Here is a 25124-nt window from a genome sequence, read left to right on the forward strand (position 1 = left end):
GAGATGCTTGCAATTATTCGTGCACTAAAGAAGTGGCGAGTAGATCTCCTGGGTGTTCCGTTTGTAATTATGACCGACCATCGTACACTTGAAAACTTCCACACACAGCCTGACCTGTCCCGCCGCCAGGCTCGCTGGATGGAGTTCTTCTCACAATTTGACTGCAAGATCGTCTACGTGAGCGGTGATCAGAACTCAGTGGCCGACGCACTGTCCCGACGCACAGATCTGTATTCTGCTCCCGTTTCATCCGCGGATGCTATTCTCGCTTCCCAACACCCGTACGCCTACTGTGCGGACTCCGATGATGATCTGGATCTCCCGATCCTTTGTGTACTCGAAGATTCACCTTGGTCCGGTGCCCGAGCCTTGGCGAATTCTCCTCATTTCGAACCTGCCCTACCCTTGATTGCTGCCACACTCGAAATCACCAGTGATGCTACGCTCCTACAGGAAATTCGGGACGGCTACTCCACTGACCCTTGGTGCAAGGATCTACCCTCGATGGCGGCTAGCATGCCCTTAGTCCGAAAGGAACTCGGGTCAAAACTATGGTACATCGGGGAACGATTGATTATTCCACGCACAGGCCATATCCGGGAAGAACTCTTCCGCCTCGCTCATGACAACCTAGGACACTTTGGGTTCGACAAATCGTACGCGGCCTTGCGTGAATCTTACTATTGGCCTCACATGCGACGTGACCTCGAGAAAGCCTACGTCCCGGCCTGCGACGAATGCCAACGTAACAAATCCACAACCCAGAAGAAGGTTGGCCCTCTGCATCCTCTACCCGTGCCGGAACATCGATTCTCCTCCGTTGCAATGGACTTTGTTGGCCCTCTACCTGAGGACAGTGGTTCCAACTGCATCCTCACGATCACCGACCGGTTGGGTGCCGACTTACGAATCATCCCCTGCCGCACGGACTTATCTGCTGCCGACTGTGCACAACTCTTCTTCGACCATTGGTACTGCGAAAATGGTTTACCTGAAGACATCGTCTGTGACCGTGACCACCTTTTCGTGTCAAAATTCTGGGAGGCCTTACGGTCTCTATCTGGCGTCCGCCTGCGCATGTCTACCTCTTATCACCCTGAATCTGACGGCGCCAGTGAACGAAGCAATAAGACTGTGGTACAGATGCTCCGCTACCACGTCGAACGAAATCAAAAGGGCTGGAAACGTGCCCTACCTCGCATCCGTTTCCAGATTATGAACACCGTCAACTCGTCTATCGGAATGTCTGGTTTCCAGCTACGTTCCGGCTTCTCCCCTCGCCTCATTCCTCCTCTAATTCCCCGACTACCGAACAGCTCCACGGAGTTTGAATTTGATGCTCACAATTTCCTCAAGGACATCCAGGTGGACGTCCTGGAAGCACAGGATTGCCTTCTATCATCTAAATTGGATCAGGTGCGCTCCCATAACCGTCACCGTCGCGCTGACCCTGGTTTCAAGATTGGTGATCGTGTATTGCTGAAAACTAAACACCGTAAAAACGAATACAAACGGAAGGGGGATAAAAGAGCTGCTAAATTTTTCCCTCGTTACGATGGCCCTTACACCATTACTGACATTCACCCACAGTTCTCGGCCTACACCTTGGACCTACCTGCCCATCTCAACATCTTCCCCACTTTTCATGCTGACGAACTGAAAGCTTACTACGACAATGACCCATCGCTCTTCCCCAATCGTGAATTTCCTCGGCCGGGGCCTATTGTTACGGCGGACGGCTTAGTTGAATTGCATGTGGACAAAATCTTGGACGAACGTAAGGTTGGTCGCGGACGGCGCTACCTGGTCCGCTGGCAAGGATACGGGCCCGAATTCGACTCCTGGGAACCTGGGAAGTCACTACAAGAATGCGAAGCCCTGGACATCTGGGAAGGTTTAGCCGAGGGATAGGCTTGGTCACTTCTCCTTCTACCATTACGCACGGCGTCCAAGGGACTAGGTGCGGGTTCCGTACTTATATTACCTACAAAATTTTTTGGGTTGGGTTGTTTTCCTTATTTTTTTTTCCACCGCTTCGCGTTTTAGAGGCGGGGAGAGTGGAAGCACGACCACGTGCATTCCTACCAATGACGCGCAGACGCGTCGCATCGTCATAGGTCTCACTATAGATATATATATACTGTAGCTACGATACTGTTACTTGACTTGGTACCACCACCATCTCTCGCTACATACTCACATATCCCTGATCCCTCCAATCGAGAACTCCTGCCTGTTTGCTCGTCGTTCCGTGAGTTTTTCTCTTTAGTGTTGCTTGTCAGTGACCCTGGCAAGCTTCCACTATCCTCTTCTCCTTTACAACACCCTCTAACAAAGGACGAACCATGCGTTGTCATTACAACACATTTGTGGCGAAGAGGCGGTTAAAATCTATGACTCAAATCCCATCGCTTGATACATATAAATGCAAATGCACTGTGCATCCTTCCACCGCCGCGAATCAACCTAAGCTCTGAACCCCAACGCACTTTGCACATACCATTTAAATCTAAAACAAGGAGTAAACTTCTCACTTTCCGTAGTGTTTGTGATCGCCATACAACCTCAAAGCTGCAGAATTCTGCTTTCAAAACCTGTTTTCGATGGTCCAGAAACCTGCTCGTCGTTCGCAACCAAAAATCCAAGATGCAGGAGCCAATGGCGATGTTTCAGGGGAGACAGAGGAAAATTCCAAGCTTCAGCTCTTCACACCTAGATCCAACTTTTACTCTCGAACTTTACCTCCGCTCGGTGTTCGAGCTTGCAATTTGAATGGAGCAAACGAGATTAATTTTGAGGTGAGTAGAATCGTTCTTGCCCATGATTATCCGGATGTCCCTTACACAGTTTAAATACGACAGATAGATGAGCATGTTTTAGTTCGGAATTTTCAAGAGCACGCCCTGCGTTGGACGGAGTGGATACATGGCACAGTGGTTGCAATTGACGTAGTACGAGGATATGTACGTGCAGAGGTTCAAACGTTCAATGGTTCAACCTATGATTCATCCGCTTTCAGATTGGGAGTTTTGCAAAAAGATACATAGTACAATCGATGTGCACCAATGGACTCGCCATTTCTGCACACCTGCCCTTTCTCTACGAAATATGGCCCGCCTGCTGCTCTGCTCCTTCTCCTTTATTAGCATCTCCTGAAGTATACTTCAAACAACGAGAACGTTTGGTTAGTAATCGATTCTTTTCGCTATTCGTGGCCACTCATTACCCCATTTCAGAACTACGTATTCGCCTTATTAGAACGAACAGTACATGAGGAATCCTTGATGCGGGTATGGATTCCTGCGAGAATTCTGGTACGTCGGTCAATTTATTTCAATCTGTACTATATATCTGCTGTTACTCATTCTATATGTGCAGAAATGGGAACGCGATGAAGTCTCAAACAAGATTGAAGTGCAATGTTTAGCTGGTTCGGACTTGGAGCGCGAATTCTTCGTAGATCAGATACTTCCTTACACACACGAGACCTTGTCTGCTTGTCGAAGTCAAGGTGATCTCGTGATAGAACCAGAAGAATTTCAATCGCATATTCTAAACCATGCAGCTTGAAGCCAGGCATCTAGTAATGTATCATCATATTACCTTACCAAGTTTTTACCGTAATCATCGGTCAGTCATGATAGTAGCGATTTATACTTATGAAATTTGGTGAAACTCAAGAGCTTGCAGTGTTACATAGTACTAAAGACATTCACATGTTGATAGGTATGTTGGATTATGCATGAAACTTCTCGAACCGCCTAAGCGCACGGTCGACGATTTCAGTCATAGCAATGACTGCCTCCTCTTCTTGAGTTCTTCCGATTAGTTGCAAACCAACAGGACAGCCATCAAACAAACCCGAATTGTCTGCAAATGATTTTAACTGTCACTGAAGGTGCGGAAGATATAGAAAGAAAAGCGTACAAAGATTGTATATCGCTTCATCTTCATGGTTGTAAAACTCGTGGGGGGGATGTCTATGATCCAAGGTTGCATCTACAAAGGTGACTGGGAAAACCGATGTCGCATAGTCCATCGCATTGCACAGAGTGGTGTAGAATGAATCCCTATTTAAATGTCAAGTCTTTGAGTCCCAAATGTACTGATGATGCGTTTAGAAAGGAAAACCATACGTGTTCAAGCCATGAGGTACCGCTGCATAAGCTACGGCGGGGGAAATGATCGCGTCGATTGGGCGCCCAGTACCAGTCCTGCTGATTGTTGCTTCCCAGTGATCAAGGTGTGATTTACGCAGTTCTCTCTTCTCCTTATGCAAGTTCCAAAGCTGTAGGTGTATTGATGATGCCCAAATGTATTCAGAAAAAGACTGGCGCTCACTTCGTACGTGTTCCGGTGGTAGGGAGGTCCCACTAGTCTCTTGACATATGGCTCTTCAAGTGCTGTTTCGTGGGCGCCTTCATCGGGCAGCATCGATTGGATAAGCGGCTCTCCAGACAATTCACATGAGACTCGATAATCTTCGCCACCATCTGCGACGAATATTGTCTCCTACATGATTCTAGATAAGTTCAAATTGAGGCGGACCAGTAATTCAGGTTGACAAACAGAGTTTTTGTAAATTTCAAGATGGCGATGGGGCTCCCAATCTAGCACTATGTGGTGTTACATCATTAAATACTTTCGAAGAATGAATTATACTAGATACCTATATGTCCAGCAGCTTCTAGCGCGCGCTTTGTGATCAACATCGCTCGATGAAGAGGCGGGTGAGGTCTAACCACGCCTGTTGGATCCAAAGACCATTTATGTAAAGCCGAAATTTCCGCAGTAAATCGTGCATACCATTGTCCCACATGATTCCAAAACACAACCTTTCCCCTCCTCCATGATATACGAGCCCGTATTCTTTATCTGACCAGTCCTTCCTGACAGCAAGAGGATCTTTCAACCAAGGTTTTGCATCAATTATTGCTTTCGTGAACACTTTGACTCCCGACATTGAATTGGCCATTGGGCCTAGGACCGAAGATATAGATTCTTGTCCTTCAAGAGCATTGACCGCACCGCAATAGGGAAGTCGCTCATAGGAAGGCCGGAGAGTATAGACCACAGAATGCACTGGGAATACGGAGAGATCTGTGCCAAGCACAAATGTCATTGAATGGAGGACAGTATCGATGAATATCAACCTGATATCAACATACCCTCCAATATCAGTGCCGACACCCAGAGGACTTCCCTTTATGGCCAAAAGGGCACCTTATAGAATCAAACGCATGAAGATCACTCGATTCAAAGTGAGGCAACTTCTACCTTCTCCGCCGGATGACCCTCCAGCGGTGAGATACCTGTTATAGGGATTGACAGTACGCCCAAATACATGATTGTATGTTTCCCCCCACTGCCCGAAGAAAGTTAAGCCAAGCCAAACCACAGACAAAGACAAAAAAAATACCATTAAAGTCTGCGGGACGTTTGTGCGTACAAAGGGCACTGCTCCACATTCATAGAGGATTTCGACAAGAACACAATCTGAATCAGCATATCGGCCAATCCAGCCAACATATCCTTGAGTAGAATATGAGCCCAGACTCTTAATCATTAAGATAGCGATAAATAGAATTACCCATGATCGTCTCGAGTCCCTTCATCGTGAACTGATCTGAAATTTTGATGAGAAGTATTGATAGCGTTGACAACTACCATCAGTGTACCTTTGAGAGAAATAGGTAAACCATGAAGAGGGCCAGAGACCTTGCCAGTTGCTTGGAGAATATCGTCTAACTCCTTCGCGCGCTGCAAAGCCTTCTCGACAAAAATTTCGGTCAAACAATTTGTCTGACGGTGTCGAGGCTCATGCCGTGAGTAACTCTGCGCAGGTTCACAAAGGTAAGCAACCTACCAGCTGTTGCGCTATGATAGCACGCTTATAGAAAGCTGTAGTGACCTCTACTGAAGACCACTCAGTAGAAGCCAGTTTTTGCAAGATAACCTCAACATCGACCGTTTCAGTTATCTCCAGCTCACGAATCGACAACAATGCACTATCTCTAGGAATTTGCATCACATTCATTTGATTGGCCGGAGGAGCTTCGATTAACCATTCCCTTGGAATTGAGTCTAATTGCGATTGTTTTCGTCGTGCACACCGAGTTTTCCAATCAGTCATGGTAGAAGGTTAGGATGCGGGTAAAACTAAGCGCCCGGAAAACATTAGCCTCGCGGCCGAATCTACATTGCTCATCTCCTCTCATCTCCCTTCTATTAATTCGGAAGATCAGGAAGGATTGTTTACTGCTACATTCACCCCTCCTTTGAAAATTCCATCAATGACCAGCTGGAGCTGAAGAGCAACGGTCGCATTCGGTGTCATAGACCACAGAGCAACAGCCACGGTACTATAGACGTGGTCAGCGATCTATTTACTTGCCAACAATTTACAAAGAAGAGAATTGACTTTTTTCCGTGATAATCTAGTATGCCTTCGTGTACTGGGAACTTCGATTGAGGGCTGCAATGTTTATTCAGTCAGGAACCATATTCCATAATGTCAACAACTCACCCCAGGTTGGCTACTCTCTTGCCCATCATCCATCCATTGATAAACATGTATGCCTTCATTCACGAATCAGTTCATCATTTAATTCAGGTATTTTGTTCAAATCTACGGACGAACCCGATATGGCTGCCCCAGTGGTTCCGAAAAGGTGAATGACATGGGTATATCATAGCCCTGGGGCATACTCAAATTGAACGAGGCAACGAAAAATCCTATTCCCGCCTCTGAAGAGGGATTTCCAGTGGAAAGCTTTCGTGATGCCCACGAAGATGTGTCAAAACCTGGCAGATGCCACCCGTGTCGCTCTCCAAAAAGCCCGCCTTCGTTCAGCACTCCACGAACTTTATCTCGATAACTGTCCAGAGAAACAATGAGAATTATGAAGGAACGCTGATCGAAACGGTTTACTTGACGTAACCGCCAACTTTGCCTTGCACCCTCCATTCTGTGAAGTTACCGGTATTGAGCTGAAATCCACGAATACCCCGCGGACTTTTGGCGTCATCATTTATGGCTTCCGACTCTGATGAGCAATTGTCTAGTTTGATCTTCAAGGTAATACGACCTACGTTTCGCTTCGTTGATACCCATATTGTCCTCGTTTAAAATGATGATAAGTATGGATATAATGGGACAGGATTTTGGTTTTGAGTTCACCTGTACTACTGTGATAACGTTATCTTGACCTGTCAACAGAGCATCGGTAGGAAGATCAAAAATTTCGTCGGTCTCTTCAATCACATTCGCGTTGTTCGTAGAGCTGATGTGTGAGTATGAGTGTGAGTATGAGAAATGTCCTAGATGGTAGAATGGACTTGCTTCCCAAAGGATGTATTCAGGAAGCGGTCATTCAGCCAAACGCTGGCAGCAAATGCTGGGGAAAACGTGCATATTACTGTCAAGAACGTTGAGAATAATCAGAAACTTTGTGGCATACCCGCCCCGCCGTTGATCGAAAGATTCACACTCTTCTCCGACCCACTTGCGTTGAAGTGGCCTCGCCAAAGGACGACATTTTCGCAGCTAAAACCGAATTAGCCACTGGTAGAAAGAAAAGCAGTATCCCGACGTACAAACCATAATCACATCCATATAAAATTCTCCCATCCCCATAATACATAGGAAACGGAATGTTGGTTGTGGTATGATTTGCTATGGCCCAATTTGAATCATCGAAGTTGGTGTGAACCTCTGGGAGGCTGTTGTTGAATTTCCATTCCAGTGCTTCAAGATCTGGAACTTGAATCGATATCTTGGTGCTGCTAAGTTTTCCTGTCCGTATCATCGACTCGTTTGTAGTCAGCTCCAGAGAAACGTTTTCTCCATTCCAAGTCAACGATTTTATAGTACTCGATGCAATGACCGTCAGTGGCATATGTTCTGTATTGGTAGCGTTTAGATCCCCTTTGAGTGCCAGTTCTGTGCCACTGATCACAGCAGATCTGACGAGGTAAGGACCCCCTACCAAAACGGTTTCATTTGTCCCAATGGACCAATACTTGGCGAAAGGATCTGTCAGATTGTCTGAAGCAACTGTTGGCGCCCAAAAATCAGAAACAGTGTCTTTGTCTGCGAACAGTATCAATTGAGTGTCCGACTCATATAGAGGTATGAATCCCTGAAAGCCTGATTTCACGGTTATGATCGTTGTCGAGGGAATGCCATCCGAGGTAATTTGAACATGAGTGTGATCTTGGACGGTACGATTAGCGCTTCCTGTCAGGTTGAGGGCTACTTCGTGTTCCTGGTCAGAATCTCCGTAGAGAAACAAGACGTCGATCCCGTCAATGGAACCACTAAAAAAGATTAATGCAGTCGAGTACAGGGCTCGAGAGCGCGACCCAAACGCATAATCAGTGGCGATCACTTTTGATTCTCTCCCGTCAAGATTGATAGACGAAGCCACGATAGGAATTGTCAGCTTTTGATTGCCAGCAGTGGTAACATTGAGCTTGAAAGAGGACGACGCCCTAGTTAGGAGCTCAGAAAGGAAAAATCGAGGTTCGACTACAAAATATCGAGATGGGCTCACAAAGAGGTCGAATCGTTTTGGCGAACGATCCAAAAACCTGCACCGGTGTCAAGGTTTCTCAACAAAGTCACAAAAGCGGGAGAGGTTGGAAGACTAGATGGGATGATCGCGCCTTCGGTGAGGTTGCCGGAGGATGTTCCTATCCAGTCGGTTTTATAGAATTCCGGCGAGCTTCGAAGAAATATTCCCTGGAGTTTGAGTTCGGTGTACTTTCGGGTGAGGGTTCTCGCTTCAGTGATCTACACAAAACAATTGCTAAAAAACCGGGGAGTTCATAGAACAACAAACGAACCGCTGCGCCATAATCATATGAAGTATACACCTTGATTCATACCTGCAATGAATACTCATTTGGAGAATCACTAACAACCACGTACCCCACTAAGAATAATTAGGTTGAGATAGATTCTTCCAAAGCATATGACCAGACATACGGATATGGAAGTGCTCCCCACGATGTTCCACCATACAACATATAGTAGTTGACGAGCTTCGCGTTGCTTGCCCAGGTATGCAGATAAAAGACAGATACGAAATCTGCGTCAGTTACCGCTCGCCAATCTTCGTAACCTGTCAAGATATTTTGTCAGTAAAACGAATAAGTTGCTTTTCTCTCAATACCATTTATGAGTATGATAAGAATGCATACCTGTAGCATCAGGACCCCATCCGTCGAACGCACCACTCTGAAATTCTACAATACATCAATCAGCAATCCTGGCCGGCACGGTTCACGGTGATGATTTCGCAGTGCGCACCTGGACTGTACCACGGCTGCGAAGGGTTCGCTTCCTCGTGGTAAGTATGATAGCCCATTTCAATAGGGTTCCAGATCGAAAGATTCGAGGCAACGAGACCTTGAGGATATGCATCCATACTACAAAGCGTAAAAAGTATAATGCTGTTGTTACCAGGGGGCATAGCAGTACGACTTACCCGTACAAGTCGACTGCTCCCTATCAACAAGGATGCTGTGAGACAATTCTGAGAGGAGCGTTGATCAAGAGCAACATACCGTCCCATTGATAAATGCATCCAGCATACCAGGATCATTATGCGTCAGCGGGACTTCGATCCCGCTGCTAGGATCTCGGTACAAGGCCTCTATCTCAGCGAAATACGGTCCTCCCTCTTCCTGATCATATTCATTATCTAACATGGCTTGTTCAAGGAAAAAACTCCATGATCAATTCAATACAAATACCTATTTGAATCGCAATCACTGGACCTCCGTTCGAGATCTGACTTTGGTTGGTTTGCCCAATTATGGCTTGGATATAAGGTGTCCACGCGGCATTCCAATCAGCTGCAGTAGTCCTGAGCTCGCTTTTGACTTGAGAGGTTACCCAATGAGGAAGACCTCCTGCAGTGGTTTCCCCGTTGATATACTGACCAAAGTCTCATTTATACTGTATAGCACGGGGAGTAGAAAACGCACAGGACCTGGTGATCGTCAATTGAGAGTTTGGAATCATAGAAGACAAAGTTCAAATACCTGGACGGAGGACAATCCAAAGTCCTGCCAGCCTTGCTGCTTCATATAGAGCGCTGAGGGACCTATATCCGTCGAAATCCATTACGCCTGGAGAAGGATTGACCAATCCCATATGCACGTAAACACTGATCGCGTTGAATCCTGCCGCTTTGAATTTGTCAAGGATATCAGGCCAAAGCGAAGGTACAGGAAGCCTGAATGTGTGAAATTCGCCGGAACTATGCAGGGGGAAGGAGTTTTCTCAGATCGTGCTCGAAGTTATACAAACTCACTGAAGGAATATCCGTTGACCTTTGAGAATCAGGGTATAGTTATCGAACTGAAGATCAGGACTGAAAGTCTTGAGAGACGATTGACCAGAAGTTCCTTGCAAAGTAAGGGAGAGGATCCACGCCCAGAGCGGCAATACAGTCAGACTGATCAACTTCATGGCAGGAAGAGCACTCAAGTACTCAAGGGCGCAACATCGAAAGCATATTTGTAGCTTGCGTTTTCATAACGTGATATGTTCTCGTGCTCGATAGGGAACATGATTGAGGAACATGATTGGGGTTGGAAGAAGAAATCGCGACTTCGAAATCCCTTGATGTTCCAACAAGCGGTCCGGGGTGCTTATTGCCTCGCGCGTTGAGTCGTTGACGGAGACCAGATGTAAAAAGAGTTGCGTACGCTTGTGATTGAACAGATTTCAACGGAATAAATACTGATACACCGATAGAAACCTATATATGTTATAACAGACAATATTAATACGGACATGACGTTTTGATGGCGCTTTTGACGGGTCTACGGTAGGTCGTGTAGAATATAAGGTTGCGTTTTATTGACTTCACGCATCCTTAAGCTAGTGTAGAGCTCAAAAATGAAGAAAAGCCAATATAATGCGACCTAAGAACAGCATGTCAAGAACGATCTTTGATATCAACAGATGAGGACACGAACCATAACAGCGTTGTCAAGTAGCTGATCGGAGGCAGGATACTCTGGTGATGATGCTTTGTTCGGGATGGTTTCATCAAGGACATTCAATCTGACAACCTTCACTGTCTCCACGGCGGCAAGGAATAGCCAATACAAGCAGAATGTCTGAGAGGGATAGATGATAGGTCAAAAACCGAGAGCTAGATGAGGGGCGGACAACTCACCACAGACATGAACCGTGTACGACCCCGTCGTTCTACCCATAACACGACCATGACAATAGACAACGCGATAGGTGTCACCGGCAGTAACCCAACACCTAGATCCTGAGCAGAAAGTCGAGTCATCTCCAAAATTGTCATTGCAAAAGCTGCCAAGACCAGGACGAGGTAGACATTATGGAGCCAGTAGGGATACGGAAGCCGAATGACGTTTTCTGTGAATTTCTTCTTCAAGCAAAAGAATAGTGGCAGGAGGGCTATAGTAAGTAGAAACGAAGGCAAGGGTACGATTGCGGTATCGAGGGCACAAGTGGAAGGAGAGCCCTGTGAACACCGTCAATATTGCAGTAAGAAATTTATTCATGAAAAATACGCACTGGGAGAGCGATTCTATGGCTACAAAGAACCATAATGGTGGTGGAAGATCAAACGTGAAGGATGCATTTTGTCTGATGTTGAGTACCTTGACCCCAGATAATGGTTTGACGAAGTCTAAGATACGAACAGCATTCAACTTGACGGTCGGCGAATTCGGGCAGCTCAAGATGGAAATAGTTTCCCGCACTCCGAAGAGCTATATCACTCTTTTCAGTGTACGAGAATTCTTCGTGAATTTTGAACCAATTAGCCAGAAGGAAGTCGAGCAAGGATGAACAATATCAAAAGGCTAGGCGAGGAAACCATGCAGAACCCGTCGCGGGATAGAGAATACGACAACAGTAACAGTAGCGACGAGGACAGTGACAAAGGGAAAGGGAAAGGAAAGTATATTACATGGCTCAGTCCACGAATAAAGGTGGACTTCAACAATTTGCGGAAACGGAAAGCGCAGGCTTGCAGAAGATTGGGTATAAAAATGCAGAACGTACCTAAGCATAATTGGGGGGGAATCTTGATACAGGCTGGAGTTCAGAGTTTATCTCAAATATAATGTGTGCTTTTGAACTAGATGGTAGGTCTTCGATACTCCTGGTGTTTGGGATACAAGGAATTTGTCCAATTGATATGCAGAGGAGTATCGGTGTCGCTTTGGATACGAAAGAGAACCCTCTTCTAATTATTGTTGAGAGTGCAATGCTTCGTGTTATTGAACGCGGAGGATGAACCCTTTCTATATGTGCGAGGGGCGCCGGCTTTCGAGTGAACAGGATATTTCGCGCCGTAAATTTGCTGAAACGTTGATGGTCGCGGACACTTCCCCAACGCATTATTGGTCATAGTGATCATAAGCATAAGCGAGGCAGGCGATGAGAAACTCGGACTCCAGCTGAGCCTTCGAGTGCGTGGAATATACAGTAGAGGATAGTGGCAAAGTGGCAAAGTTTGTTGTTGACAATGCGCTCACAGCAATTACTAATCTATCGCTTGCGTTTTCTCTTCAGTACCACTTTCTCCCTTTCCTCTCAATTGTCATGGTTTGTTCAAATCTATATTGAACCTCGCATTAATTGACCTTTTCATATAGTCTAATCCTTGTAAACGACGACTCATCCGAGATTTCAAGCGGCTTTCTTCGGACCCGCCAGGTGGGATTTCTGGCAGTCCATGCCCCGATAATATCATGCTGTGGAATGCAGTAATCTTCGGTCCAGGTGCGTCGTGACCTTTCCTTGTACTATCTTCTACTCATACAATATTCTCTCCTTCCAGCGGACACACCATTCGAAGATGGCACTTTCAAGCTCGTGCTGACATTCGATGAATCATACCCCAATAAACCTCCCACCGTCAAGTTCTTATCGAGAATGTTCCATCCTAACGTCTACGCCAACGGCGAGCTTTGCTTAGATATCCTTCAAAATCGCTGGTCACCAACGTACGATGTGGCTGCTATCCTCACGTCCATTCAAAGTCTCCTACATGATCCGAATCCGAATAGTCCTGCAAACGCCGAAGCTGCACAGCTCTACAGGGAAAATATGAAGGAATATGTGAGGAGAGTTAAGGCGACGGTCGAGGAGAGCTGGTTAGATCCTGGGGAAACTGAGAATGTGGACACGGAGATGGCTACTGGTCCTTCAGCTGCCTCTTAACTTTTGGTCCCCCTCGTGCTATGTACTCATTCCTTTGTTTTTTTAATCCGCCAAATCGACGTGTATAATTCTATAGCAATTGTATTCATCATTTCATTCCTGGCTTAAGAGTCTGGAGACGCTTGTAACACTCATTCCGGTACCATAGCATCGTTCCAGATCTCACTGATTTTACTTCCGACTTACTAGAAATACCTAGCAATACTTCTGCGGCTTGGATTCGAAATCCGTTCCAGCTGAGTATCTCCTATATATATCGCTCCTATTCTCACTGACCATTCCAATTGGGCAGCCGGGTTTGGTACACGACATGGAGAGCCGCTTTTATGGACGTATCAAGATGTCATTGTCAAGACTCTGAGCCGGGACAAATGTTTGCTTATCATCTGATCATCCATTCCATTCACGTCCTCGAGGTTCATATACCTCGACCAACGAAACCGCTGCCCCCAGGCTCTAGACTTGTAATCCTCGTTCGACTCCGGCTAGATTGACTATCGACAGTGACTGAAGACGTCGTTGCACATGAAATACACCTCCGAGTCAACCTGTATCGACTTAGGTTTTCTTTGTGTATCTTGCGATCTCTCAGTCGAAGCCCGATGCTAAACGGAATGCTGAACGTCAGGATATCCGACGCCGCCGACAAGTAGTCTCAAAGGATAAAGACTGCCTGTGCTCAGCAATGTTGCTTGGATACGGTGGAAACTATATATCGTTGAGGAACCACTGGACAAGTCTCGGACCCGGACATCTGTGGTCCGTCCCGGGTCTCCCTCGACCGCCTCTTTCAATTTATGTTTGCAATATTTTCTCGTCTCATCGAGGACTTGTGGAGGAGACCCTTCCGGATATTTTTACTAGTTAAATCAGTTTCTTCATGCGAGTGTTTCGGCTTCCACTTAACATAAAGATAATATCTTGTATATTTAGGGCGGGTCAGGGCTGTTCCTCAATGGGATTGTGTCGGTTTTTCCTTTTCCTTTCCAAATATCGGATGAGCAGTCGGTATTGCTCAGCTTCTTCCAACAGACCTGTGTCGACAATAATTATTACTCGGACTCTTAGAGCTCACACAGCTCCGCGACTATTGGCCCATATTCAACGCTAAGTAAAGATCGACATAGCCTCAATGGAGATAATGAATTTGATGACTTGCGCAGATCCAAAACTTAGAATCGGCTCAGAACATCCATACCTGAACGCACACAGCTTTTTTCCCATGTAATCCTGGATGAGTTTCTCATTGTGAGTGAGTATGACATTACGAGGATAAGAATCGACTTTTGGAGTCGCGTTTACGACTATTTTTATACCTCGCGCGTTTTAGATTTCCAAGGCCAAAGTCGGTGGAGAGAATTAAGTTTGACCGGACGATACTAGTACTAATGACTATATGTCCGAGGAGGTGTAGGTCTTTTTCCCTTTTGGATATGCGTAAAGGTAGAAGGTCGAAGAGACCTGGATACCTATGAATCCAGCACTACCGAGCTTCTGGCTGTACCGAGAAGGCCTGGTATGATTCAAATTAGCGCTTTGCTACCTCGGGACAGCATCGCTTATTTCTATTAGTATCAATGTGCAATTGCTCAAAGGTGAATGTCGAGCGTCTACTCGTATCTAATAGGAGGAAGATGGTACAGGCACAATTGTACTGCACTCCTCAACCCTCGAAGGTAGCAAGTTCCCAATCGAGTCTTACCCCGCCGAAAGTGCAATGCACTTCAAAGCGCTTCGATGTAACCCTTTTCTTTGCGACGGTGGCCCGGATGACTCTTCGACGAGTATAAAGACAAGCTACCAGAGTGAGAGTTGAATCATTGTGTTGCAGGCTTTCTATCATGAATCTCAACCCCTACGCTCAAGCTGGATGGGGCGACTCTAGTGGTGGAAATGGTCCTGCACCTTCCATCTTTGGAGCCCTTCCATTTTCTTCACAGTCCACAGGCCCCTCTACTCATAAATTCCAATTTACTGCATTCAATCCCAATATTCTAGACTGCACTGTACTTGGGCCCAGTTCGAACACTTACTTTCGAGTCCTTAATAACACCCCATCCCAGAATTTCACGCTCGTTCAAAACCGCGAGGGCAAGAGTATCGCCGTCCTAGAATGGAGAGGATCTTCTGGTGTTGTCGTCGAAGTCCGCGATATCATTCGCAAGCAGTTCGTCGCTTCGTGGCTGCAGTTGTCGACAGATGGAAAGTAAGTCATCGTGTATTTCTGACGTTGATTTATCTCATGCGCCTCCAACAGATATCGGTTTATGAATGCGCACGATCGCACTTTTGTATGGGTCCCACAAGATGAGTATGTAGGGGTGAGCATCTCTGCTGAGCACCTTTCGGAGCCACTGAAATTGACATTCGCATTTAGCTCTATACTTATGGGACGACCACCCCCGAGCTTTATGCTAGATTAAGTCGGGCTGACGGAGGGGTTACATTAGAGATCACTTCTACTGCCATTCGGGAAAGTTTACTCGAGTGCTGTGTGGTTGCGACCGTGCTGCTGCAATCTGGACGGTCCATTGACTGAAAATCATCGAAATTTATCTTGCATTTCTCAGACATTTATATATTCGTACCGTTTCTTGTTAATATTTTATTTGTAATGTATTCATCTCTATACCATACAATCTTCCTTCCAAAAATAGAAAATTTTGCGCATTGAGAAGAAAACTGTAAACGTACCGCTTACTTACTGCATACAGTCACACTTGTGACATCACACTATATAGACCTTCCTTCTTCATTAGATACATCTAGAGACCTTACCACCATCTTACGTTGGCTTTAGACTACTCTCGATTGTACCTTCTCTTTCTCTCCTTCTCTCTTCCTGCCTACCAATCATATTTGGTTCCTAGTATCTGGCCCTCTCGTGAGTTCCTTTTTAGTGTTCCCGCCATCAGCGCGGGTTTCCAAAAACCCATAGAAACCCATCCTAGTCACCTTAAGTAGTGTAATTTGAGTATGGTTGCAGGAGACATGCAAAGGAGATATAAAGTACATTTCATTACTGTACAACATTGTACGATATTATCAAATTTAAGACCTTTTCTCCACTTTGATCTCAACACCTTCCTCAAGTGGCCAGTTCTTGTTGAACATCTCATCCTGGTCATGCCTAATCAATTTTCCCACCGTGATCATCTCTAACTTCTGACCCCCTTTGCCTTCAACGACCAGATTGTGCTCTTCGCCCTCCTTCCATTCAAGCATAGTACCAATCATACGAACATGGGAAGTGCCAGCGTCTCCTTTGCGCAGCGGAATCCTCGCCGCTCCGAAAGCGACATGGTGACTGAGGATGGTGATGTCGACGACAACACCGTCGGCCCAATACTGATCATTAATGAAGACACCGGTCAGTTTTCGCGTCTTTTCGACGAGCTCGCCTTCTCCATGCCTACGACCGTGCCACCAATCACCAGAATATGTCGATTTATTAGCATATGTCGCAGTACCTCTGCCATGTCGCTTTCCACCACTAACTTCGCCGATGTAGTCGTAAGATTCCTGGTCGTTATGAATGAATGCCCAACCTTCGTCGTTGAGGAGAGACCAGTCGATCTGCTTCTGTATGCTGGTAAGACCGGTGGGTAGCACACCGTAGTGAATGAAACGAGGACTTTGACTCTTTTCGAATTCAACAAGCGCCTTCGTCAATACGCCTTTTTTCCCTTCCAAGTTCCGAAATTCTGGAAGCAGTGTAGGGTCACAGTAGAAGGAGATGAAGACCGTCTCCTTGGGTTTTCCATCCTCATCAGTATCTTTCTTGTCTTCATCTGCTCTCCAGCGTTTGATGTTAGCGACTAGAACCTCGTACGTGTTGATAGCACCGTCGAGATTGGGTGAGGGAGGAATAAGGACAACGCCAAGCGTTCCACGATTGGCGCGAGTCATACGATGACGAAGTCCGTTGAGGGTTTCTAGCGGGGCGCCATGGGCAGCAGCAAGATCCTGAATACTCTGCAGCAGTCCTAGGATGGACTCGTCCTGCTGACATTCCTTCAAATGGTCGTCTAAACCCACCTTGGCTGCATCCACAAACTCGATCGTAGTTTTTCCAACTTCTTCGGCTCCACCTCGGCGGAAAGCAATGAGATATTTCGCAAGTGCCTGTCGAGAACGTCCGAGAATACCATCGGTGACGAGCTTGCGTTTTTTGCAGGCCGCCGCAAAAGTTGAGCAGCACGCGCCGAGACCCCCGTTTCCAGCTTCAAGTGCAGCCTGAATCCGAGTCCTTCTCCCGGCAAGACGGTAAATCTCGTCATAGGCAGTGAGGATGGCAGCTAGCTCGTCGCTCTCGAGCTCATGGATAATCTTCGCCTCGATAGACCCGTCCACAAAGTTACTCAGGGGTGTGACAGTGATCTGGCAGGGAACACCATCGCCAATAATTGTTGGCCACTGCTTCGCAAGCTCGAACAGATCGCCAATGGTGATAGCATTGGGACGGTCAGAGGCGGAGTAGTCACCGTAAAAGTCGAAATCACGGCTCTCGAGAACGTCCTTGCAAGTTTTGTCGCTGTCGACCGACGCCTTACCCTCTGCAGAGAACTTCGACGCCATGTTCTTCATAAGGGAAGCCGAGAACTCGCCATGAATTTTGGTCTGCGATTCAGAGGAAGAGGCCTTTTCAACGACGTTGGTAACTAGGGTGCCGCCGTAGATGATACCGGTGACAACGTGAGTGGCTTGGTGCTCGACTGCCCGGTTGTAGGTGTCGATTGTGATCCTATCGCTGCCCTTCAAATCCAACCTCTTTAAATTTTTACGGGTGGTGCAGATCATCGAGACCTCACGGGAAGAGACATTGGACTTGCTGGTATCGAGGTATTGGCCGGAACCCTTCAAATCGATCATGCCGCTCAGGATACTGACCGAAAGCTCGGCTGTGATATCCAATGCGTTGGCACGGTCCGAGATGGTCTTAATGTCCTTAAACTTAAGGCTGTTTGATGGATTGGGAACAACTTGTACCCTCTTCACCACATCCTCAGCGAAGAGCTGCTCGTTCATGAGACGCTCGGAGGTAGCGTTGTACAGTTGACCCAGGAAGGCGGGTCTTCCCAAAGCAGGAAGGTCCATTTCTTCTGATCGAATTCCCATCCTACGACATAGCACGGTCAGAAATGAACGGGATCGTCAACTGGCGAGTACTTACTGAGCGACGTAAGATGTTCAGAGTTGTTTAAAATGGATGTAACTCTAAGGAGCACCGGTCAGAGTCTCCCAGTGGTCAAATGGCACAAGAACTTACCTCTTAGGCGGAGCGTTTCCACAAAAAATTTCGAGTGGAAGGTAAGTGAAATACATTGTCCGTCTGCGGCTGGCTTTTAACCGCGTCCAATTCCTCGCACAGTCACATCAGGTTGGATTTAGGACTCGGCAGGCTCCAAATATGGATCTCTGTTTTCGATTCAGAGTCAGGGAAGCGGAAGGCTCCTCACAAGACGCGTACAAAAATAAAAGACCGCTTGCGGGGCTGTCACTGTCAATCACATTATCCAGGTTCCATTTCTGCTGACCTTTGTACTCTTATCGATCTAACCTGGAATGGATAATTGGTCAACGCGGAAGAGGAGCAGGATTATGCAAGCTGCGGGGATTATCATTGCACTCGAGGTCCAGTTTCAAGAGCGAAGCAAGGTTTAACGAACCAAGTAGCATACATAGTAGCTGAGGGAAAACTTGACCAGCAGTTTGCCGATATCATGAGATTAGATTAGATTTTCGAACGTTGAAGCCTGGACCTCCGCGCTTTCTCCTTGCAGACTTCGACGTTCGCTTACGCCGTACGATACAGTGTATAGCTTAATGACTTGAAGTCTTACCCAAGTAACGGCGAAAGTACATTTCCGACTTGAAAGAAATATACAAGTCAGGTCCTGCCAGGAACGAAGTATATACGCCCAGTGCGAGCTAGTGCGCCGTTGTTCCTTTTTGAGTGATCAATAGTACTAACTATTTGACTACGACAGTAATAATTGCATTGTCCATGTCAGGTCTCTGCATTTACTTAGCTCCTCTATATCGAATGCTATGCTTGCACATGCCTGATCTAGCCTCAACACTCCAGAAACGACTACGGAGGGAACATAGGCTGTCCATGTGAACGATGCATACTCCTGAATCTATCCACAGCTCCAGGAGACTCCACGCAACGACAGATGACTTTGCACATCCTTATGCTCACAGTGCATTCTCGTCGGAGCCCTCGTATTCACTTTGGTGCAGAAAGGAAGTCCATATGTCACATCATTCTAACTTAGAAAAAAACATTCATGGCCTGAATCGGAACTTCAAATCTCACTTTAATGTTCCTTGCCTCTTGCTTGGTCGATGGAACTTCTATTGTTCATTCCGTAAACTCTTTCCAATAATTGGAGGGGCCTGATGGAAATACTTAGGCGCAGAAGATAATTTACCGACCCACAAGCGACAGATCGGCAAATTTTCATCGACAGTCTACAGAGCCACAGAACCTATCAACGGATTGACAGGCGCCCTGTGGGGTAAGATACGGACTTGGAAATTAAATAAGACTCCAAAAGTTGAGCCTTTAAGAAGCAGCCTTGAAGCACATCGGCGATTATAGTCAGCTAATCGTCGATTCCATATCCTTACTCATGTCTCAATCAGTCACTCTCAAGTACGTTCGAAACCTTACAGACTCCCCCGATTGCTTTCCTCATCCCCCTTCATAGACCGACTGGCGCTTCCATTGCGCCCGATACGGATGCTACTGTTGCTGGTGGTAAATCGGGAGTGTAAGTCGTCTCGATACTCCAATCCTCGAGTCCATCCAATAATTGTTTGTTTACAGAACTCCGACCACTAGGCCAATGACCATCCAACCCCCTTGGGTCAAGCGCACAATCAATCTGGTCCTCATCGGTGAAACTGGTGTCGGAAAGACCGCCATGTTAGACTTGCTTGCGAACGTCTGCGCGGGGATCAAATTAGAGGACTTCAAGGCCACCCATCAAGCCAAAAGCGAGCGAGGTGGCTCTTCGTCTGGTAGTCAGACCAACGTTCCCGAGTTCTACACCATTCCATGCGCCAATGGAAACGAGGTCAATATCCTTGATACTCCCGGACTCGCTGACACTCGCGGGATCGACATGGATAATGAACATAAAGCCGCCATCGCCAATGCTGTCAAAAAGCATTTCGAAGTCATCGACGCCGTAATCATCCTTGCCAACGGGACTCTTGCTCGACTAGGTGCTGCGACTGAATACGCGTTAACGACCATCTCTGGCATGTTTCCCAACTCTATCGTCGACAACATCGCTTTCATCTTCACCATGGTCTCTGACCCCACGTCGTTCAATTTTGAACGAAAGTCACTTCCTGAGGAGCTCAGGAAGGCCAAGATATGGTCTATTAACAATCCGTTTGCACAATGGACTAAGTACCAAGAGAAGCTCGCGCAGGATCCTCCAACAGTTGATGAAGAGATTTTGCAGGAGATGGACGAGGGTGTACATCGGAGCTATACTAAGGCTCTGAAGATGCTTGGTCAGGTCTTCCAGTTCTTGGACAAGTGCAAGGTTCAGCCGACGAACAGCATCTATGATCTCTACATCATGTCGACCGATATCGAAGCTGCCATATCCAATGTTATCGCACGCATGGACCAGACGGAAATAACACGCAACGGACTCAAAAAACTTCAATCGGATAAAGCTGCCCAGGAGCAGGTTCGTAATTTGCAACTTTTGGTTTTTGACTATGACACCAGAACTTGCCCTTTGACGTTTATAGGGAAAGAAAATCAACGAAAAGTACGAGGAGATTATTAACACTCCATTCTTCGAGCACGAGAATACTGGTTCCGAGCATAACACGCTCTGTGTGGCCGGGAACTGTTACAGCAACTGTCACGAAGGCTGCGGTGTCGGGTTTACTCTCGATCGTGCGACTCTTGGTAGCAACTGCAGCGCATTTTACAACTCAACCGGCACTGGTCTTAAACGTGTCTGTACCATCTGTCATCACCTGGCCGAAGACCACCAACATTATCGCTCCAAGTGGGTGAAGAGAATAAAGTCAGGCAAGGTAGTCGACGAGGATGCGAAAAGGCGTTATGATGAGGCTAAAACGGAGGCAGACCGGATAGCCATAGTGATGGAGGGCGTGGAGAAGAACATCATTGCCCTCGAGAAGGAGATCGTCGATCTTGAGAAACAGCTTTCCGAACTTTGCGAAAAGTACAACCAGCTCGCTCTGTCTGGGAGCTTCATTGGCTACATTACTTCTGCAATTCGTCTGTTGAAGCTTCGTCAGGAAACAATGAAGAAGGAGGGTGCAGACGCAGAGTCATTGCAGAGGATGGCCGATAGGATCAAGCGGTTGGAACACAAGAGACACGTTCTTGAAGAGGCTGAGAAGCCAAGGAAGCAGAAATTAAAAGCTTTCTTCGGTCTTTGAATATGTACTTCACTGATGGTTGAGTGCCACGAATTGTAATGGACCGACTGCTGTAACCCAACAATGACCATTTGGCCTTGGCGTACTTGCGAATGTCTGCACTTTTTAAGCGCCGGCAGTTGACACCATCTCGAAATCTAAAATATCGTACATCTTCTCGATTCAAGGACTCCCAGGTATCCAATGATGTTCCGAATTTCGATTGCATTTAATGAGGTTCATTCACATAGGCTAAGTTGATTGGGAAATAGTTATATATGGTGCAGCAAATAAAGGATCGTTCGTACAACAGGACAATGCGTCTGCAAGAAAATCAATATAGCAAACGGATGAATACACTGTATCATATCGTTCAAGCTGAGAGATACAGTATGAGCAAGAAGGGTCAGCGGAAAATGTACGAAGAACTCACCATAACACGAAGTCCCAAAAGAGGAAGAAACGGAATTTATCATGACTGTTTTCCTTCCATTGCTTCCTCGACAAGTTCTCCGACCCACTTCTCGAACCGTTCTTGGTCCATAGTACCCTCCTCGTCAAAAAAGGCATTATAACCTTCCACTCTCTGAGTTTTACCCTTGGCAAGCAGAGACTTTCCGTTGCTGGCAGAGCGTACATATGAGATGGAGAGGTTGTAAGAGGGTGGAGTCGAAGCCTTGGCAGGGGTCGTTCGTGATGTCAGCGTTATCCTCTCAGAAACGATCTGCAAAAAGGAACGTAAATCGAGGTCTCGTGCGACAAAATCACGCAAAATTGAAGCACGTACTCGTCGAGAAAACGTCTTACGCTTGCCCATGTAAACGATCTCACCCTCGATGAAGTATGCATAGAGAGATTGCACGAGTGTCAAGAAGAAATAACTGAAAAAAGTCAACGTCTGCAGTTTGAACGGGGACCTGATCCAAACATACAGTATCAGCCCCACCCATACGACCGGCTTTGATTTCTCAAAATCAAATTTATATCCGTAGAACGCTGTGCCTCCAGCGACGAAAACACTTGCCCATCCCAAACCCAATCGGACGTCTGTATGGAGATGAATTTGGTTGAATAGTTCTGGGCGGGAAAGGTACTGAAATGCAGTTGAGAATACATTCCAAGAGCTCGAAGATAAAACTTACACGTTTCACTGCATCATCGCAGGCATTTTTTAGTTCTGTGACATTCGCATTGTTGACTTTTATAACTTCGCGGTCTTCGGGAGCGATGATGATGCTCAGAGGGCCAGTTGGTCTGTCAGGTGAAGACGGAGCTGCTGGACTTAATGATCTGGCTGTATGTCCATTTTCGACTTTCTTTGAGCGAGCCATAAATGATACAGGAAACTGTGCAAGGATGAAGAAGTCAAAGTCAATGAGCGTGTCAAGAACAGCGCCACGTGGCGCCTGGAAGATCACGCGTGACGTTCTTTCACCTCAATGAACCGCCATATCGTTGTATTGGGTGGTGGTCTTTCTGGACTTTCATCCGCTTTCCACCTTTCGCGTCGCTATCCTGAAGCACTGATTACCTTGGTGGAAAAAACGCATCGGCTTGGAGGATGGATCTCCAGTGAGAGGGTTCAAGTTCGCGACGGAAGCGGTCATACTGCTGACATTCTACTGGAATCTGGTCCTCGAACGCTAAGACCGAACGCGAAATCAGTACTGGAACTGGTGCGCACGATAAAGGTCCTGAATATATGGGCTATTTACTGAGGTCAGATACATCTCCTTGGACTCAAAACATCAATAATAACAACGCCAGTTACCTCATCAGCAACGAAGAACCGATACCTTCAAATCCCCGAAACGCAAGGGCTTATCACTCTACCAAACACTTTGACATCGGTATTTTCTCCTCCCATGCGGACAATGTTACTTCCGCACGTCTTGAAAGAGCCTGTGAAACGAAGAAATAGACCCAGCGGTATAACTGATGAATCCGTGGACAGTTTCATGACCCGCCGTTTTGGTCCTATTTTTGCTCGCACATTTGGCAGCGCTTTAGTGCACGGTATCTATGCTGCTGATTCCCGACAACTGAGTGTGCGCGCTGCCTTTCCATCATTGTGGGCTATGGAGGATCGAGGTTGGGGCAGCGTGGTACGAGGGGCCCTTTTGCCAGATACTGCAAGTCCCCGAAAAGATTACGATGTTGGCGATATACCCGACATTATGAAGAATGTTTCAGTGTACTCATTCACAGACGGTATAGGCACACTTACGGGCGCGCTAGCAACCCGCCTACAGAATCAACCCAATGTGGAAATACTGTGTGATACCCCCATAAGTTCACTTGGAGTGGCGGAGAATGGTTTATTGGAGGTAAGTCTTTTATTTTCAACGAAAAGGCGGTGATTTTGATGCTTTTGGATAGGTCCACCTGGCTAGTGGACAAAAGGTCAACCCCACACACATCGTATCCGCTTTGCCGCTTCCTGTGCTCAATAACCTCTTGTCCCCAACATCATCACTTCCTCATCTTACGGCGAATCCCTCATCCTCGGTCGTCGTCCTCAACCTCATCTTTCCACAAACACAGCCTCGCTTACACCCTGCCGGATTCGGATATCTCATCCCTCGCCCACCGTCAGGGTACACGCTCGACAACCCCGGCATCCTTGGAACTGTCTTTGACTCGTGTGCTCTCTCAGCGCAGGATTCAGATGCAGGCAATTTCACGAAAATGACAGTGATGATGGGTGGTCCTAATCCTATCACCCCTTCGCATACCGATTTGGATGCTGTCTTGAAGCAGCTCTCCGTTCATCTCACGGCTCCTGATGATTTTCTAAAGGTGCTGCCTGACCCGATATACACACGGACCCACCGCCATGTTGATTGTATCCCTACGCCTACACCTGGTCATTTAGAGCGGATGGAGGAACTGAAGGTCACCCTGGCAAAGGGTGTTTGGTCCGGTAGACTGGAGGTAATTGGGGCTGGCGTCAGAGGGGTCAGTTTAGGCGATTGTGTAGAGTCTGGTAAGAGGGTTGGCGAAAATTGGATATCCTAGTAACTTTGTGTCATGACTCGACTGTAAGTATTTACACTAAGTTCCAATGTATATCATGCTCCCCTTTTTCTTTCTTCCATACTGCTCCAGCCCCAGACCTGGCGGGTGTCTCAATAACCAGGAGGCACTGCGAGTGTGCTGCGACGTTGAGTTTGTCATCTCGGCATTTAACACACAAGGAAACGACGAACAATATTAATAAATACCCAGGTTCAGAAATCCAGACTCCAGAACCAGTTCCAACATTGGCACCGTTGGAAAGGTGTGGTAGGCGGTTATTCATTTAGATCCGTGCATCCGCTCTTCCACATTACAGCGTTAACATCGTCACTTGCTTGTTATTTATCCTGAAGCCAGTTGCAGAATGCGCTTTCTTCAGGGGGCTGCCGCTGTTTCAGGGCACTGCCGAGTCGGCCTAAATTTCTCGAGAGTCGTCGAGATTGGAACGAAGCGGCTG

The 25124-nt window shown here is 46.8% G+C and overlaps 11 protein-coding genes across 11 annotated transcripts; 6 read left to right on the forward strand and 5 right to left on the reverse strand.

The window, feature by feature from the left end:
- Positions 1-2603: 2603 nt before the first annotated feature.
- On the forward strand, positions 2604-3570 carry C8R40DRAFT_1167219 (uncharacterized protein; the record flags this gene model as incomplete). The annotated part of the gene is made up of 5 exons (XM_046230977.1): positions 2604-2798; positions 2862-2963; positions 3020-3184; positions 3237-3314; positions 3379-3570. 5 exons carry the CDS (start codon positions 2604-2606, stop codon positions 3568-3570), a joined length of 732 nt encoding a protein of 243 aa, XP_046089576.1.
- Positions 3571-3736: 166 nt separating this feature from the next.
- Positions 3737-6133, reverse strand: C8R40DRAFT_1159030 (general amidase; the record flags this gene model as incomplete). Its single annotated transcript, XM_046229822.1, has 12 exons — positions 3737-3870; positions 3928-4070; positions 4137-4288; positions 4342-4512; positions 4570-4616; positions 4670-4747; positions 4807-5223; positions 5278-5365; positions 5420-5532; positions 5591-5626; positions 5679-5802; positions 5867-6133. The coding sequence occupies 12 exons, from the start codon at positions 6131-6133 to the stop codon at positions 3737-3739; spliced, it is 1770 nt and encodes a 589-aa protein (XP_046089577.1).
- A 108-nt stretch (positions 6134-6241) lies between these two features.
- Positions 6242-10480, reverse strand: C8R40DRAFT_1159031 (glycoside hydrolase family 35 protein; the record flags this gene model as incomplete). Its single annotated transcript, XM_046229823.1, has 20 exons — positions 6242-6362; positions 6422-6475; positions 6527-6579; positions 6641-6878; positions 6932-7046; positions 7093-7120; positions 7181-7283; positions 7343-7397; positions 7461-7546; positions 7597-8493; positions 8556-8794; positions 8848-8877; positions 8986-9125; positions 9205-9249; positions 9314-9432; positions 9492-9511; positions 9571-9707; positions 9760-9954; positions 10051-10268; positions 10323-10480. 20 exons carry the CDS (start codon positions 10478-10480, stop codon positions 6242-6244), a joined length of 3051 nt encoding a protein of 1016 aa, XP_046089578.1.
- A 257-nt stretch (positions 10481-10737) lies between these two features.
- C8R40DRAFT_768127 (uncharacterized protein) lies at positions 10738-11699 on the reverse strand. The gene is made up of 4 exons (XM_046236158.1): positions 11570-11699; positions 11196-11516; positions 10993-11136; positions 10738-10938 (listed from the first exon to the last, which is right to left on the reverse strand). The coding sequence occupies exons 1-4, from the start codon at positions 11600-11602 to the stop codon at positions 10837-10839; spliced, it is 600 nt and encodes a 199-aa protein (XP_046089579.1). The 5' UTR covers positions 11603-11699; the 3' UTR covers positions 10738-10836.
- An 862-nt stretch (positions 11700-12561) lies between these two features.
- C8R40DRAFT_1089858 (ubiquitin-conjugating enzyme) lies at positions 12562-13391 on the forward strand. Its single transcript, XM_046227447.1, has 2 exons — positions 12562-12784; positions 12843-13391. Exons 1-2 carry the CDS (start codon positions 12754-12756, stop codon positions 13223-13225), a joined length of 414 nt encoding a protein of 137 aa, XP_046089580.1. The 5' UTR covers positions 12562-12753; the 3' UTR covers positions 13226-13391.
- On the forward strand, positions 13392-14205 carry C8R40DRAFT_1089862 (uncharacterized protein). Its single transcript, XM_046227448.1, has 3 exons — positions 13392-13460; positions 13518-14088; positions 14159-14205. Exon 2 carries the CDS (start codon positions 13552-13554, stop codon positions 13717-13719), a length of 168 nt encoding a protein of 55 aa, XP_046089581.1. The 5' UTR covers positions 13392-13460; positions 13518-13551; the 3' UTR covers positions 13720-14088; positions 14159-14205.
- Positions 14206-15066: 861 nt separating this feature from the next.
- Positions 15067-15764, forward strand: C8R40DRAFT_1037715 (uncharacterized protein; the record flags this gene model as incomplete). Its single annotated transcript, XM_046223690.1, has 3 exons — positions 15067-15431; positions 15483-15546; positions 15603-15764. The coding sequence occupies 3 exons, from the start codon at positions 15067-15069 to the stop codon at positions 15762-15764; spliced, it is 591 nt and encodes a 196-aa protein (XP_046089582.1).
- A 494-nt stretch (positions 15765-16258) lies between these two features.
- On the reverse strand, positions 16259-18531 carry C8R40DRAFT_1089868 (uncharacterized protein). Its single transcript, XM_046227449.1, has 3 exons — positions 18495-18531; positions 18399-18442; positions 16259-18344 (listed from the first exon to the last, which is right to left on the reverse strand). Exon 3 carries the CDS (start codon positions 18341-18343, stop codon positions 16277-16279), a length of 2067 nt encoding a protein of 688 aa, XP_046089583.1. The 5' UTR covers position 18344; positions 18399-18442; positions 18495-18531; the 3' UTR covers positions 16259-16276.
- Positions 18532-20079: 1548 nt separating this feature from the next.
- Positions 20080-21670, forward strand: C8R40DRAFT_1037786 (uncharacterized protein; the record flags this gene model as incomplete). Its single annotated transcript, XM_046223697.1, has 2 exons — positions 20080-20940; positions 21005-21670. The coding sequence occupies 2 exons, from the start codon at positions 20080-20082 to the stop codon at positions 21668-21670; spliced, it is 1527 nt and encodes a 508-aa protein (XP_046089584.1).
- A 451-nt stretch (positions 21671-22121) lies between these two features.
- C8R40DRAFT_1167227 (microsomal signal peptidase 25 kDa subunit-domain-containing protein) lies at positions 22122-22980 on the reverse strand (the record flags this gene model as incomplete). Its single annotated transcript, XM_046230979.1, has 4 exons — positions 22122-22373; positions 22437-22530; positions 22582-22742; positions 22792-22980. The coding sequence occupies 4 exons, from the start codon at positions 22978-22980 to the stop codon at positions 22122-22124; spliced, it is 696 nt and encodes a 231-aa protein (XP_046089585.1).
- A 108-nt stretch (positions 22981-23088) lies between these two features.
- C8R40DRAFT_1159036 (uncharacterized protein) lies at positions 23089-24667 on the forward strand (the record flags this gene model as incomplete). Its single annotated transcript, XM_046229824.1, has 4 exons — positions 23089-23340; positions 23374-23976; positions 24029-24293; positions 24318-24667. 4 exons carry the CDS (start codon positions 23089-23091, stop codon positions 24665-24667), a joined length of 1470 nt encoding a protein of 489 aa, XP_046089586.1.
- Between the last annotated feature and the right edge of the window lie 457 nt (positions 24668-25124).

The sequence above is a fragment of the Lentinula edodes genome (assembly GCF_021015755.1).
Source record: "Lentinula edodes strain Le(Bin) 0899 ss11 chromosome Unknown C8R40scaffold_6, whole genome shotgun sequence".
NCBI lineage: Eukaryota > Fungi > Basidiomycota > Agaricomycetes > Agaricales > Omphalotaceae > Lentinula > Lentinula edodes.